This window comes from Macrobrachium nipponense, chromosome 47 (genome assembly GCF_015104395.2).
Source record: "Macrobrachium nipponense isolate FS-2020 chromosome 47, ASM1510439v2, whole genome shotgun sequence".
In the NCBI taxonomy this organism is placed as follows: domain Eukaryota; kingdom Metazoa; phylum Arthropoda; class Malacostraca; order Decapoda; family Palaemonidae; genus Macrobrachium; species Macrobrachium nipponense.
The window spans coordinates 1,776,374-1,792,398 of record NC_087222.1 but is presented as its reverse complement, the minus strand read 5'-3'; the positions used below and the strand labels follow the sequence as shown (position 1 = coordinate 1,792,398).

Below are 16,025 nucleotides of genomic sequence, written 5' to 3'. Positions count from 1 at the left end.
CATGATAAAAAAAAATAATTGGCACTATCCGTACTTGCTGAAGTAGTGTAAAAGATGGTAAGCAAAATAATGGCAATAACAGTAACAATATTGAGAGTACTTAAAAAAAGAAAACTGAAAATTATAACAATAAGAGAATAGAATGTATACATTTAAATTAAATGGATACAGTAGTCAGGCCCAGAAGGCTAAGTACGAAAATTGAATGCAGTAAATCTGAACTTTGATAATCACAGTAATAATGAAAAAAGGAAAATACCAGTAATAACAATAATCATAGCAATACAATAATAATGACAGATTCTGCAGATGACATTTTGCCAATACAGAGATTAAGTCCTTTAGGGAACAAACGCCTCATTTTCCCATCTTTCCCACAATTTAGATCTTCTTACCTCACTATTTAGGATGCTTTGTATGAGCGAATTGCTGCTGTTTCGCAGTCGGGTGATCAGACTGGACATTGTTCGCCTTACAATGATTTTTAAATTATCCAAGTGGTTTTCTGTGAACATCTGTGTGGCAGAGTGGTAGCGAGGAGTGTTTGTGAGACGTCTCAAAATGTCATTGTACACAACAGTGATACTTCTCATGGTCTCTCGGGTATAGTTCGTCCACAGGGAGCACCTATAGATGCTGTAGCAATACGAGCAGAAGAGCAGCAGTTTCACATCTCAGTGACAACAGAAGGCAAAGCTTCTTGCAATCATGTTGCCAGTTTCGCATAGTTTACGACGCCTCTGTTCTATGTCTGCCATATCTTTTAGGCCGTCCGTGATAATGTGACCCAGATACGGAAATTCCTGCCGATGATTTCCTAGGAGTATTTGTGGTTCTGCAATATGCTTAAGCTATCTGGGACTTGGTTTCGTTTGTATATTTATCAAATTCCTCTGCTTGTTGGCTGGATAAATAGGTAATAGTTCAGCAATTCTTTTTCAGTATGTAGATGCAGGTGTCGGTTGGATGGTTTGCTTTAAATCCAAACTGGTTGCCAGTGGTGTATAGAAAGGGGAGAAGTCTCACTAGAAGAAAACCGACTCAAGTATCTTCGACGCTATCTTTGTGATTGCAATCGGCCGGTAATTGCCAGGTTCAGCTAACGATGAGGAATTTTCTACACAGCACTGATCATTTCAGTGACTTCAGAGTTCAAATTCCTCTCGAAAGTTCCTCTAGAAATCTGCCACAAGCAGCTCAATTGATTAGTAAAGGAATCAATGGGAGTAAAACCAAATAACACCATAAAAATTGAATGGTTTTTAAAATGATCTTAGCAGTTTCCGTTAAAAAGATGAGACGTATTTAAAACAATTCTTCTGTCTATTTGTCCCAAGAGCTTCTTGTGTGAGACCGCGTCAGATCTGCTGGCGACAAATCTCTACTCATAGGGAGAGAGTTGCAAATCTCTTCCTACAGACTTGGGATTTGATTAAGGATTTGTTTCTAACAAGGGGATTATATGGTTGCAAATTATGTGCTTTGTGGGTTAGAATAGTTCTGTAAAGGACACCCGTCATGATTAGACTACAACGATTCCACATTGGCGTGTAAATGGCGCCTATATTTAAGGTAGAAGAATGGAGGACGCAATTCAGGACTAATAACAAACAGTATCTAAAAGAGGTCAAGCTCAACATCTCTCTCTCTCTCTCTCTCTCTCTCTCTCTCTCTCTCTCTGATTTTGAAGGAATTTCGAAGATGAAGATCATGAACCTCTGTGTAACCGAATGAAGAGGCCGATGGTGTGGAAAATGCCTCATGGTTCAAAATCCTTTTCCAGGAAATCTGGGGAACGAACATGACATTTCTATCAAGATAGGCGTAGCCAGCATTTTATTCTTAAGTGCAACACGAATTTGTTCCCTAGATTTCCTGGAAAAGGAATTTGAACTAATCCGTGAGCAGCTTTCGTCTTTAAAGTATCCTGACCATGTAATTGAGAAAGCAATTCACAAAGCAAATGTAATTTTCTACCGACCCCCTCAAGACAAGAACAGAAAGACACCCAACAATATAATAAAAATCCAACACCTGGACAGGACTAAGACGTTGACACAGACTCTTCGAAAATCTATCCCTTTACCTCCCCAAATACCATAGCCAAATCCCTGATTAACGTCCAACAAAAGCCAATCCCCAAAGACAAAGGTTTTACAGGAAAATCACTAATCCACTGGCATATCCCACATCCTTCTTACTTTTATTTTCATGTCTTGATACTTATCGATTTTTCTCTTTCTCATCTACTCTGGTGTCCCATGGTATTGCGACATCGATGAGTGGTACTTTCTTCTTGGTGTTATCAATCAACGTCACGTCTAGTCTATTCACACCTATCACACTATCTGTTCTGATAACAAAGGCCCAGAGGATCTTTGCCTAATCGTTTTCCATCACTCCCTCAGGTTGGTATTCGTACCACTTATAACTGCAAGGTAGCTGGTGTTTCTTGCACAGGCTCCAGTAGAGGGTTTTTGCTACTGAACTATGCCTCTTTTTGTACTGGTTCTGTGCAAGTGCCAGACATTCGCTTGCTATGTGGGTTATTGTCTCGTTTTTTACATTGCACTTCCTGCATATGGGTGAGATGTTATTTTCCTCTATCATTCTTTGGATATATCTGGTGCTTAGGGTCTGGTCTTGTGCCGCTGTTAGCATTCCTTCTGTTTCTTGAGTTTTCCCTCTGTAGCCATTGCCACGTTTCATCGCTGGCCACTGCTTTAGTCTGTCTCATGTACCGTCCGTGCATTGGTTTATTGTGCCATCCCTCAGTTCTGTTTGTCATTCTCCTGTCTCTGTATATTTATGGGTATTATTATTATTATTATTATTTTTACAGGAGATAAAATGCTTAATTTGAACAATAGCCGACACTTAAAGTGATTCTTATCTGACCTCATGATTTTAGTTTTTATGCATAGATAAATATTGTGTCTCATTCGCAGTGTCTGGTGAGCATATTTGAGAAGGCGTCCAATTCCAAAGATTTCAATCATCCTCTCATCATATTAAGAGAGGGCTTTTGATATCAGTTTTCCATCTGTCTTTCTCAAATGGTTCAGAGAAGTCGCATACAAGTCTTCTTGCTTCGTGACGGTCTGCCATTGGCGGAATCCAGCACAGGTGTTGGCTGTGACTGCGCAGGCACAGCGAGTTCCACCTGGCTAAGTCTACGACCACCAATAAAAGGTGAGAAATAGCTGGAGTCATTCCACAGAGTTCAGAGGATCACCCTAGTGTGCATTTGCCTTAGTGTTTCTGCCTGACGTGATCATGAAGACAGCGTTAGTTCTCTTTTTCGGCTTCTTCCTGGCCTTGGCGCAGTGCCATATCTCCGAACTGGAGGTATAGTCTCGTGATTAATCTAGCAGACTGAATTGAAGTTACTTCAGCTAACAAATTCAATGTTTGGGTTTTAGGACTTTCCATAACATTGTTTTCTTTTTTAGTTCTATAATGAAGTATTTCAAGAATCGGAATCATGTCCCCTTTCCAAGACATGGTTTCTTCTCTGTAAAGTTTAAATTATTGTTTTTCAGAAACTAATGATTTGTCTTAGGAATGAGTTCGTAAATGCCGTTACAATTTAGTTTAAATTGTATAAATGCGAATCTTATTCAGAAGTTCAAGACAATTACGGACTTTTCTTTTGTCTTACAGAAACGTGGAAGCGACGAGTCTAGGGAAACACACGCTTCAAAACCTAGTAAGTTCCTTTCATTTTTTCTTGGGGATTTTGTAAGTTGAAATATCTCTTATTCTCTAGAGGGACAGGAAAGAAGTCCTGCAATAACGCCATTTCTTGTTTGTCCCAAACACCCAAACACCCCCCCCCCCCCCAACCCCCGGCCCATAGGGTACGTAAGCAGAACTGAACAATGCACAGTGGAAAATGAGAAGTATGAAAGACCTTGATATCATCCTCACATAATAAGACTGAGTTTGTCGTATGTGACATAGTCTTTAATAATTTCCTTGATGTTTTATCCGTGGATTCTTTCGTCTTATGTCATAAGCTTTGTAAATTCGCTTTCATTATATAACACATACCAACATTTTTCAAGAGCAAGTGATCTACTGGTCACAATAAATGGGCAATATAATATCATAAATGTAATAATTGTTCGTTATCTGACGTCAATAGAGAAATTTCATCACTACGAAACTGCAAAATGTCTATTTGTTTGCAAATCAAGATCCCTTTTGTTTCTGTTCCCTAAGACATCATTTCATTATTTCAACACAGACTGGTGAGAGGTATTCAGACATGACTCTTTTCACTTTGCAGAATGTAAACCAACTGGTGCATGTACTCGTAGAGGTGGCTATTGCATCGAAAATAGGAAGAAAGGAAACTGCGACGGACGCCTTTTTCCAAATGAATGCATAACACGATCATGCTCCTGCTGTGTAAAAAGTAAGAAGAAGAAGAAGTGCTCTAAAAACAAGTAGTTCGCGAAGTAGTCCTACCGTTTTCTCGAGCACTTAACTGACTTTGTGGTTTCACCTACATCTCACGATTTCGAGAAACCATCTCTACCTCGCTGCTACACATTCCCTTAAATAGCCATTGTTATTCTGTCATTCAGGGCGACTGTGATTTCGACTCATTGACCCAAAGGTTGTAATCAGTTCCAAAGAACTCCAAAATGTCTATTAGTTTGCAAATCCAGATTCCTTTTGTTTCTGTTCCCTAAGACATCATTTCATTATTTCAACACAGACTGGTGAGAGGTATTCAGACATGACTCTTTTCACTTTGCAGAATGTAAACCAACTGGTGCATGCACTCGTAACGGTGGCTATTGCATCGAAAATAGGAAGAAAGGAAACTGCACCGGACTCCTCTTTCCAAATGAATGCACAACACCCTCATGTTCCTGCTGTGTAAAAGGTAAGAAGAAGAAGTGCTCTAAAAACAAGTAGTTCACGAAGCAGTCCTACCGTTTTCTCGAATACTTAATTAATTTTGTGGTTTCACCTACATCTTACGATTTCGAGAAACCATCTCTACCTCGCTGCTAAACATCCCCTTACATAGCCATTGCTATTCTGTCATTCAGGGCGACTGTGATTTCGACTCATTAACCCAAAGGTTGTAATCAGTTCCAAAGAATTGTGTCACCACTTGATAAAAGGGCAGTTATATGGCACAGTGGTGTATAAAGAGTATCATTGAAGAAATAGGTTGCCTAGATCGTTGTAACCTATGAAAAAAGAACATTTATATGAATATATCTACAAGAAATATCCTAGCAAGATTTTTGTATGTATTCAAGCTCTTCTTCAGAAGTTGCTGTTTTGTGGCACTTCCTTATTATGTTCTTTAAAAAAAATAAACACACGACTTCCAGACTTCCATTCTAGACTTAAAATTTTTTTAAAACTGTACTAAACTTTGATCCCAAATATAAGATATACCATGTCCGTTCGTGATCGATCGTTTCAAGATATCTGGTAAATGAGTAATTGCATTTCCTTATTTTTCCTTTTAGTACCTACAGTGAAACTGGACGAATGCGCAGCAGGGAACGACACTTGCCCCGCCAACTCAACATGCCACGATAAAGAAATAGGCTACGAATGCGCTTGCGATGCAGGCTTTGAGCAATGTGGAGGTGAGTGTTAATGAACATTTCATACATTCTTACCTTTATGGTTTATTTGATGTCGTTGGTGTTCAAGTTATGACAGTCCTTTTAGATTTCCTTCAGATAACATTTTTGTCAGAGTTTCCTCGCTGATTCTCCAAAGCCTCATATCAAAATGTTATTGTGAAGACTCATTCCACAATCACGTAATAAGGTTCCCTTTTGCACAAGTTCCTTTTGTTAAACTGTGATTTTATATGGAAACTAGAACACAACAGCGAGCTTTGCAAAACTTAATTTGTGTCTCAAATTGTTGAAAATATGTCAGATATCTTTATTCATCTTTCCAAGTTGGATGAGAGAAATAAGTATTAGTACATAAGAACACCACCAATACCATCATAGTTTATATATGATTTTCTTCGTTTCACCAGATGCAAATGAATGTGACAGCGATCCCTGTGGGCCAAACTCCCAGTGCCAAAATACACATGGAAGTTATGAGTGTGTCTGCAACGCTGGGTATGAAGCAGTCAACGGAACTTGTGCTGGTAAGTATCACTTTCATGTAAACTTCTCATTTGGGATCCTATATGCTGGTAAAGTGGTGAGTGACGTTTTATGCCACTCAGATACCGCGGGTTCGTGTCTCCCCCAGGGCGATGAAAATAAAAAATCTCTGCAGCGCGGGGTCTGTGGTGGGAGGTTGAAACCAACATAGTCTTTGAAAGCTTGAATTTCGATTCAGTGGTCCCTTTGGTGTGTTTGCTCCATGTGAATAGGTTTCGTCTACTGAAATGATATAAAAACACTAATGTATAAGATCAGTGTGTATATTGAACATTTGATCGGTCCCAGATATTCTGGAATAACATTGCGTCCAATATTTGGATTTCGCAGTACTTTATTCATAATCTATTTCACAGGAAAGTATCTGGGTGATCATATTATTCATGTGGGACAGGCCTAATTCATCAATTTGCTACTTTCTATATTCCTTATTCATATGGAACAGGCCTCATTTGTCAATTTATTACTTTATATATTTCCTTGTTCATATGGAACATGTTTAATTTATCTATTTGTTACTTTACATTTTTCTTATTTATTTGGAACACGTGTAATGTATCAATTTGTTACTTTATATTTATTTATTCATATGGAACAGCCCTAATTTATCACTTTATCATTTATAAATTTTCCTTATTCATATGGAACATGCCTAATTTACCATTTTTATGCTTTATATTTTTATTATCATATGAAACAGGACAAAATTATCATTTGCTACTTTCTATTTTCCTCATAAGTGATCTCTCCTTTCTGTATGTCCTGTTATTTTCCATTCATAATATATTAAACTGGAAAGGATATAGGCGGTATTATTATTCATATTTAAAAGACCTAATCTATCAACTTGCTGCTTTATATTTTGCTCATAATGATCTCTTCTCTCTGCATTTCCTGTTATCTTCTATCATTTCTTTGTAACTATCGTTATACTCTTTGGAAGCTCGAATATCAAGTTAATGGCCACTGCAGGCCTGTTCCATATGAACATATTAGAAACAAAAGGGCTTTTTAGGGTAACAGTGTATGGCACCTTTGCTTTACATCTTGAGTTTCTAATTGAACATCATCCTCAGGGAGACCTTTCGATAAAGGCTAGAAAAAAAAAATGCACCGTACAGTGCCGTATGAAACTCCCAGCCACGGGCCATGAAACTCAGCCACAGGTAATGGCTGTGTTGTGCTGTGCCAGAAGCATAGTCACGGCTAACTTTAACCTTAAATACGATAAGACAAAAACTACTGTGGCAAGAGGACTGCAATTTGATATGTTTGATGATCGGAGGTGGATGATCAACATACCAATTTGCAGCCCTCTAGCTTAACTAGTTTTTAAGATCTGAGGGCGGGCAAAAAAGTGGTGATGGGCAGACAAATGCCGTCTAAACGGTTTTCTTTTATGGAAAACTAAAAACTGTCCATGCATTGTAAACAACGCATAAATATATCACAAAACCATATCAAAAATTACAATTTGGCAGTGCTGTGTGAAATTCTCACAATGGTAAAGGACTAAGCTCTATTTCACTCAAACTTTCTGTACCAAATTTATGGCATTCATGGGGCATACCTACCAACACCTGCAACAGTTGATCACGTTTATCTCTGGAGATCTTATCATTAGTGCTCCATCTCACTTAGCATGAAGAATTATGCAGAACTGTTCAGTTCGGATTGATTCACGTAGGGTGTTAGTGTCATTATATGGTAGGCATTGCTTAAGGGTCTTTGCAGAGTCACTTCGGCCCCTAGCTGTAACCCTTTGCATTTCTTTTATTCTACATTCTATTCCATTCCCTAATTCGGACGAAAGGTATTTATTCATTAGGTACTTTATAAATGGCAACAGGTTTTCTATTTAAAAAAAAGCCACAAGTTCTATCTAAAAAAACAAACAAATAAAAGATAAACAAATAAAAGCATTTAACCACTGCTCACTTATTCTCTTACATAACTAACCATTCTCTTTTTACCAGATATCAATGAATGTGATTCGAGTCCTTGTGGTCCCAACGGCGTCTGCTCCAACAGCCCTGGAAGTTTCAGCTGCAATTGCAGTGCAGGATACGATTTCAGTGGGGGATCTTGTGTGGGTAAGTCCGGGGCCTTATCAAGTCTGTGATTGTTCTGCTGAAGGTAAGAAGTTCGGTAATCCTATTATTCAGGGGTCCAAATTCACTGCTCCCTTGCGTGAATTTGTGTAGGTTTTCCTGCCTATTTTCAGTTTCTTCTTTCGACAGATGCACACAGAAGTATATTTGCTGAAAAATGGGCAGTTTTTGTGCTAACAGAAGGAGAAATTGTAATGAAAAACATAGGGAATAAAGCTCTGCACCTCACGAAAATAGTGTAGTGTGCCGGCAAGTGTGTTTGTGGAGTGAGCCCTTAGGAACCATGTTGGAACCTGGCATATGGGATCTTGCTCCTCAACAGCCACTTTTTGATCAATCTGAAAACATGAGCAGTTTATCTGCTAACAGAAGAAGAGATTTACGATTTTCTCAAGATGTTACGGGTCTGTCCGTATTCCCCCGTGACAAACGTTTCTGTTTATTTGCGTTCCCTTTTATTCCCCATATTTTTTTTTTTCAATCTTTGCTTCGGTAAGCAGCTAAACTACTCATTTTTTCGTTGTTTTCCTTGATTCAATAAATATTTTATAAATCTGTCTGCTGTTCTTAACTTTACATAATGCTGTGAACTTGGACCCCTCAACTGTTGGATGACCGGAATTTCTCAGAAAGCGAACCCATGTGCAAAGTAGGTGTCCTTGTTATCGAAACTATCGCCAGATATGAATTCACTATTTCAGTCTTTTTTTGTATCATCTTGATTCAGTCGCACTTAGAAAACAATGAAGAAACATTCACGTATAATAGTTATTATTCTCTCTCTCTCTCTCTCTCTCTCTCTATGTGGTGTGTGTGTGGTGAATGTTTTATTTACATGCCATATCTGTATTTCAGACATCGATGAATGTTTGAGCAATCCATGTCCAAATATCTCCGTGTGTACGAACACTCCTGGAAGTTACCTGTGTCAGTGTCCTCCTGGTTACAACTGGACTGAAGGCGCTTGTGTTGGTGAGTTGGATACAGGTTGCAAAACTTTTTTTTATTAGAGACGAGTTTGAAGGCACGTGCTACGCTGTGCTGGAACACGGCACTACCCATCGTGTCTCCCCTTCCCTCCTGATCCCATACCTACCTACCCCGGACCCCGCCAGGCGGACAAACAAAAAAAGATCCACTGGAATTATATTATTATAGAATAGATAGGTATATCTTTACAAGTCCATCTCATTTTCCAGACCTTCGTCTCCAATCCTATATGATATATATGTGATTATGCCTCAGTTTTTGCTCTTGCATTTAGACTCCTAGAAGAGGCGATGAATTTATACCATTTTCCATCGCTTCCCTTTACTTTGCACAACCTAAATTGTAATATTATCAAGAAGAGGAATGAACTCTCCATAAAATAACTCCTTTTGTCATAGAGCTGGTTCTGTGTACATTCCTTCAAAGAATCACTACAGCTGATTATTAAAAACCCGTTGCTGAGAATCATACATAGGAAACTATTATTATTATTATTATTATTATTATTATTATTATTATTATTATTATTATTATTATTATTATTCAGATGATGAACATTATTCGTATGGAACAAGCCTTCAGGCGCCATTGACTTAATATACAAGTCTTTAAAGAATACTATGACGTTCATTTGAAGATGTTACTTTGGACAACAAGAAATTAATAAAGAGATCAGTTATAAAGAGGCTAAATTAATAAAATGTAAATAATTTAGCAATATATATATTATATATATATATATATATATATATATATATATATATATATATATATATAAGTATATAGTAATATGATAACGGACTGCTTTGGAAGAAATATCTCACAATGGCTTTCATTGATATTTGTCCCTTTTTCAGATATCGATGATTGTGTAATGCCACTTGCCTTCCGAACCAATTCTGTAGTGATAAACTCCTGGGCCATGATTGCACTTGCCATGCTTGTGCTGGTGAGTATCCCATCACTGCAAATATATATATATATATATATATATATATATATATATATATATATATATATATATATATATATATATATATATTTCTTTCCAGACTGATGGTGAGGATAGAATGTCTGAAACGATAATATTAAAATTTAATGTGGAAGGATTGTCTAAGATTTGAATTTGCCAGGGAATACTTTCCTTTTTGCACCTACCTATTGAGATTGTGATGTATTGAAAAAGAACATATCTTCTTTCTCTGCATCGATGTTTTAGATAGCTTTCCTCCACCTGGCTTGGTCGAACACTGTCCACCGACAACTGTTTGTCTCTCAGATTTTCTCTAATTGCATCCATCCACCTTTGCTTCGGTCTCCCTCTTGCTCTCCCACCCTCAGGCACCTTCATCTGCATTACTCTCCTCCCCACATTAAGTCTCATCCCTTATTTTCATCGCATGGCCATACCACTGTAGTCTTCTTTGATAGTTCTACGACTTTAGTAGTTCCTCTTATTCTTTCATTCTTGATCCTGTCCATTTTTGTTACTCCACACATCCACCTGAACATTTTTTCTCTACTGCCTCCAATTTTTCTTGCATTCCCTTTACCAGCCATGTTTCTGCTCCAAACACCAAAGATGGTCTCACTACTGTCTTATATACTCTTCCTTTAACCTTCATGTTGGTTCTGCTGTCGCCAAGACATATGACATTTCTCTAAATTTTCCATCTAGCTTACACTCTGTGTGTTATTTCTACATCCAAATAATTCACTACACAATGAACTTGATAATTATCATAAAGTTTTTGTTCATACAAACTTTGAAAGTCAGTTCTAGTTGAGTAAATAAGGATTAACCCTAAAAAATTGCTAGAAAAAGGTTTTTCGACTGTATTAGTTGATTTGCAGTGTAATCTCCATCCAAGTCTCCCACCAAGCTGTCCAAGTATTTTACTCTTTGTCTATCTCTCGCTCTCCTCCCTTCTATCCTTCCAGTAAGGCACAAGTGCTCTATCTTCTCACTTCCTATTATATGTCCAATAAAATTCATTTCTCTTCCTTATTTCTCTTACAAGGGCTCTCTGTGTTCCAGTTCTTACTAACACCTCCTCATTTGTCACTCTACCTGTCCATGATATTCTCAGCATTCTTCTATAAAACCACATCACTGCTTCATTCAACTTGGCTTTCAATTCCCTGGTGATTGTCCAGCTCGCTGATCCATACACGAGAGTGGACCACACATATGTTTTCAGAGCTCTTGTTCTTGTTTGAGTTCCAATTCTGTTATTTGTTAAAAGATTTTTCATATTCTTAAAAGAATTTTTAGCTATCAGATTCCTCCTCTCAATATCTTGTTTTGCTCTCGCATCGTGCGTTAGTAGACTGCCTAGTTAAACAAAACTGTTAGATTGTTTGATACTTATGTTGTTTATCAGTATATTACAATTTGGTGGATCTTTATTCTTTGATACAACTACAACTTACGTTTTTCTTACATTAATTTTCAGTCCCATTTTTTCACTCTCCCTGTTAACTGTGTCTACTAATGATTGCAGTTTTTCAGTTGTGTCCGCAGTGAATACTGTATCATCTGTGTATCTGATATTAATATTTACTCCTCCGATCTCTTCATATATTGCAAACAGATCTGGTGATAATACACATCCCTGGCGAACTCCTCTCTGTATTTCCACCCATTCTGATAAGTTTTGTCAATGCTGACAGTATAAGTTGATAATGAGTCGGATGTCCTTGCTATCTACGTTTATTCTTTGTAATATTTGTACCAACTCAGTGTGCCTCACTCTATCAAATGCTTCTTTCTACTGATCTTTAATCCTCCGTCTTCTAGTAACATCCTTCACTGCTCTAGTTTTGACTCCCCTACTTCTCTGTTGGTGCTGCATAACATGATGTCTTCAGCAAAGAACATGCACTAAGGGGATTGATCTCTTATTCCTTGAGATAGCACATCCATAATCAGGTCAAAAAGATATGGACTTGAAGCAGATCCCAGATGTTAACCACTCTTACTGGTATCCAGCACTGCTTCTAACCTGCATTTTTGCTCCTTCATACATATACTGGAACAGCCTCACATACTCCTCCAGTGTTCCCATTACTCACGTACACCTCCAAACCTCTTGGCGTGGGACTCTATCATAAGCCTTTTCCAGGTCTACGAATACTATGGGCAGCACTCTCTGCCTTCCCCTTTGTTTTTCCATCACCTGTCGCATGGCAAACATTGCACCTGTCGTTCCCCTTCCTGTATACACATCTTTAAATAATGTACTCTTCATTTCGGGCAGCTTGTTACTAAAAATGCTAAAATGAATGTACGTTGAACATTTGGCATAAAGTATGTTTGTACATTTGTATTAGTTCCTCACATGTGAAGAAATATCGTCAGTATAATAATTGCACCAAATTTTCAGAGCGATGCCAACATGGCGCAATTTTCATAAAGGAACTTGCAAGATGTTTTAAGCTCATTACTGGAGATATGATCTTCATAGAGGCAGGGCAACGTTGTAGACGGGACTTCCTTACCATACATTTAGTAAACAGTGATGCAGAATTTTCAATATTGGCTTCATATCTCTTGTCTGGCATTTCGGGTAAGTAGTTTACAGTTGATTGGTGGAAAATGATGGAACATGCCTAGAAAGATCAAAGATTAGTGAGGGTAGCTGCTTCAAATACATGGGAGCAATGAGACCCTATCAAACTTTTCTTGCATTGGAATTGAGTAAAAGACTAAGAATGGTTGATCAAAGAATGGGTAGAATGAAAAACAAAGCTTGTAAAATAAATAGATTTAATCTGCAGAAAATAACTTTAACTAGAGTATTTGAACTCAGATAGCAGGATAAAGTTAGAAATGATAACGAATGGAAATTTCATAAGTAGATAACATAAAGGTGAGAGGGAGATGGAGGTGGCTAACAAATGTCCTTTGTACAAATCCCGGCAGAATAGTATGAGCATCAGAAAAGTTAGAATACCCAGACTGGTCTGGATGAGAATTAGCAGACGTAAGTCTTTCGTCAAAGGTCAAAGGATATTCAAAGTTTTCATGAGGCCTTTGGGCTAATGAATCGCGGACGAGTGGTTGAATATAGATCTAATCCTCGCTCAACCTGTCACTATGTTACCTTTGGAGTCGTACTTAATCAGTTTTAATATTATGGCAATATGAACATTTAGACTATGATAAAGTTGTTGATATTATGATACAACTGATAAAAACTGACTACTACTTGATAAAAATAAAGACTTTTCATGATTCCAAAGGCAACACAGAACCAACCATATTTTCTCAAATTGAGCCATACAGAAGAGAGCAGGCAGAAAGCTAGATAGTGTAAAATACTAAGTATCTGAGAGTCATGAATTTCAATAAAAAAGCATCCCCAGCCACTAAACACTACCTATTTTAAAATTTGAGGTAGTACAACTAAATGTAATGCCACCATACAACTAAAAGTACAAGGGCTCTCCAATGTTATCTTATGTCTCATCGCTTTTGTATCAGTAAATGAAGCAAACTTGATACAAAATACCCATAAATTATCGTAAAATAAACGCATTTTCAAATTATTCAGAATGCTGACAACTCAGCAACTTGAATCCACAAGATTTCTGAAAAAAATTACCATTCTAAAGATAATTTTTCATTTTGGGAAACAATTCAGACTGTTTTATACAAACAATCAAAACCTCTGAAGTGGACAAAAATGAGTGATCTCAGGTGAATGGACTTATAGTTAGGAGGGTTAGGTCTTCCCATGAGGCTCACTAGCTAGTGTCCTGCATCTGTGAGAGCGAGATGAAGAAAGGAACGGCACAAAGAAGTAGAGTACAGGTTACTGGGGCTCTGGGTAATAGCTCTGGAAGGCCTCTGGATCAACGACTTCCAAGTGTTCAAGGTTATTAATCGCCAAGGCCTTGGGGTCATTGTTTGCATGGGTTCAGGGTCAGCGACTACAGTCTCGAGCTCTATGTCATTAATCTTTGAGAAATGGGACGTCTTAGTATCGAGAGGTTCCATTGATCCAGAAAACTTCCAGAGCTCCAGAAACCTTTGCTTCTCCTTATCCATCTGCGTTGTAGGCTTGTCTCTAAGCCACTTCGTGGATTTGTCAGTAGTAGGACTATTTCATACGACAGTCTGAAGCACATCCTCCCATTTTGGGGTTGTATATTTAGATATGTTTAATTAGAATAAATTTTGGATCGATGGTAGCAACATTTACAAATACAAATAGAATATAGATGACCAAAGAAACGTGGGTGAACCAACTATAGTATTCTTTTTTAAATGTTCTAGGAGGTTTGTTCAGCTGTATTTTTACCAATTTGTTTGTGCTTATTTTAATAACAATGTACTTTGATAACCATAGTAGTAGTAGTGTTAGTAGTTTACGTTTCTGATAAAAATAGCTTATAATTGGGCAATATGACAGGGTAAGAAGTGATAAGGTAGTTAACTTGGTTACTAGGAATTATTTATAATTAAGATTTCAGCTCCCAGTTGCGATCATGTTCATTGATACTTTTACAAAGCTAGTAGATTATATAAACGTTATTATTATTATTATTATTATTATTATTATTATTATTATTATTATTATTATTATTATTATTATTATTATTATTATTATTATTATTGTCTTGATATTCAAGTTACCAAAGATTATGGTGTTCGTTTGAAAGATACAGAAGACAACAGAAAATAGAGACAGAAGTGATCAGTTATTAGAAAGGAAAAAAAAAGACGAATTAATAGATAAGTAGATAAAAATAGAAATTATTTAGTAAAATCCAAGGTAAATTGTTTTAGGGCTGTAATGTACTGTATCTTCGCTTGAACCTTTGAGCCTTACAATTTAGAAGCAAACTGAGAAAAGCCATGAACGAAATAAACCTTATTCTGTTAAGTAATATAGGAAACATCCATGTCATTGTTAACCTCGTGCCATTCTTATGAAAGCGCTTCTCTAATCGACTGGCTATGTAAAAGTATCCATGACCACCATTGCAACTGGGACCTCAAACCTTTCAGTTGAAATAAAAAAACAATAGAACTCATACATGAACTAAAGAAACACATACCAAGCCTTTAATTCTCAACAGTGGGGTTACTTTGCCTATCAGGACTTTATCTGATGGGAGTCCTCAGATAAAACACAATAAAAGTAACACATTATCTAAGGAAATACATTTCAAATTATCCATAATTCTCAACAATGGGGTTACTTAGCCTATTAGGTCATGACCTGTCTTATGGAGAGGGTTTTTTTTTCAGATAAGGCCTGGGTTACACGTGGCCCAGGGTACAGTGGCTCTCTTAGTGGTAACTGCTTTGGTATGACCTCGTCTGGGGCTACGAGTCTGCCCTGTACTTCCAAGCTCAGATATGCTGTTTGTCTTGCAAGGCAATACTATTAGTTTGAGCAATTGCAAAGGTGTTCCAAAGTTGTAAAACAAATTACTTTCTGCAATAAAATATATTTTACCAATCTTCAAGGTTATTTTGAAATTGTAAACAATTTATCTGCAAGCTACATTTAGATTTGAGCAATCTCCAATGTGTATTCAAAGTTGAAGAAATAAAGTTTTATCATCAAGGGACTTTTAGATTTGACCAACCAATCTTCAAGGTGTTTTTAAAGTTGTATAAATAAAATTTGATCTGAAATTACTATTATTATTGTTTGTTGTTGTTTTTAATTATTATGTTATTATTATTATTTTTTGGACTGTCCATCACAATCATCCCATTCAACAGGGTGGTTTTTATAGTGTG

The 16,025-nt window shown here is 37.1% G+C and overlaps 1 protein-coding gene across 2 annotated transcripts; it reads left to right on the top strand.

Moving 5' to 3' along the window:
* Positions 1–3,188: 3,188 nt before the first annotated feature.
* Positions 3,189–15,823, top strand: LOC135204428 (adhesion G protein-coupled receptor E1-like). 2 transcript variants are annotated; one of them, XM_064234637.1, is made up of 11 exons: positions 3,189–3,348; positions 3,664–3,709; positions 4,292–4,420; positions 4,769–4,897; positions 5,499–5,621; positions 6,029–6,145; positions 8,141–8,257; positions 9,131–9,247; positions 10,123–10,214; positions 12,652–12,834; positions 15,525–15,823. In XM_064234637.1, exons 1-10 carry the CDS (start codon positions 3,277–3,279, stop codon positions 12,679–12,681), a joined length of 972 nt encoding a protein of 323 aa, XP_064090707.1. In that variant the 5' UTR covers positions 3,189–3,276; the 3' UTR covers positions 12,682–12,834; positions 15,525–15,823. The 2 variants fall into 2 exon arrangements, with proteins under 2 accessions (XP_064090707.1, XP_064090708.1); XM_064234638.1 differs by lacking the exon at positions 4,292–4,420 and having other exon boundaries at positions 15,525–15,819.
* The last annotated feature ends 202 nt before the right edge of the window (positions 15,824–16,025 follow it).

What these genes read in the sequence shown, in the direction of transcription:
- LOC135204428 (XM_064234637.1), top strand. Translation starts at nt 3,277, where the DNA reads ATGAAGACAGCGTTAGTTCTCTTTTTCGGCTTCTTCCTGGCCTTGGCG. An exon ending in AGGCTTTGAGCAATGTGGAG is followed by an intron (nt 5,622 to 6,028) that starts GTGAGTGTTAAT and finishes TCGTTTCACCAG; the next exon opens with ATGCAAATGAATGTGACAGC. An exon ending in GACTGAAGGCGCTTGTGTTG is followed by an intron (nt 9,248 to 10,122) that starts GTGAGTTGGATA and finishes TCCCTTTTTCAG; the next exon opens with ATATCGATGATTGTGTAATG.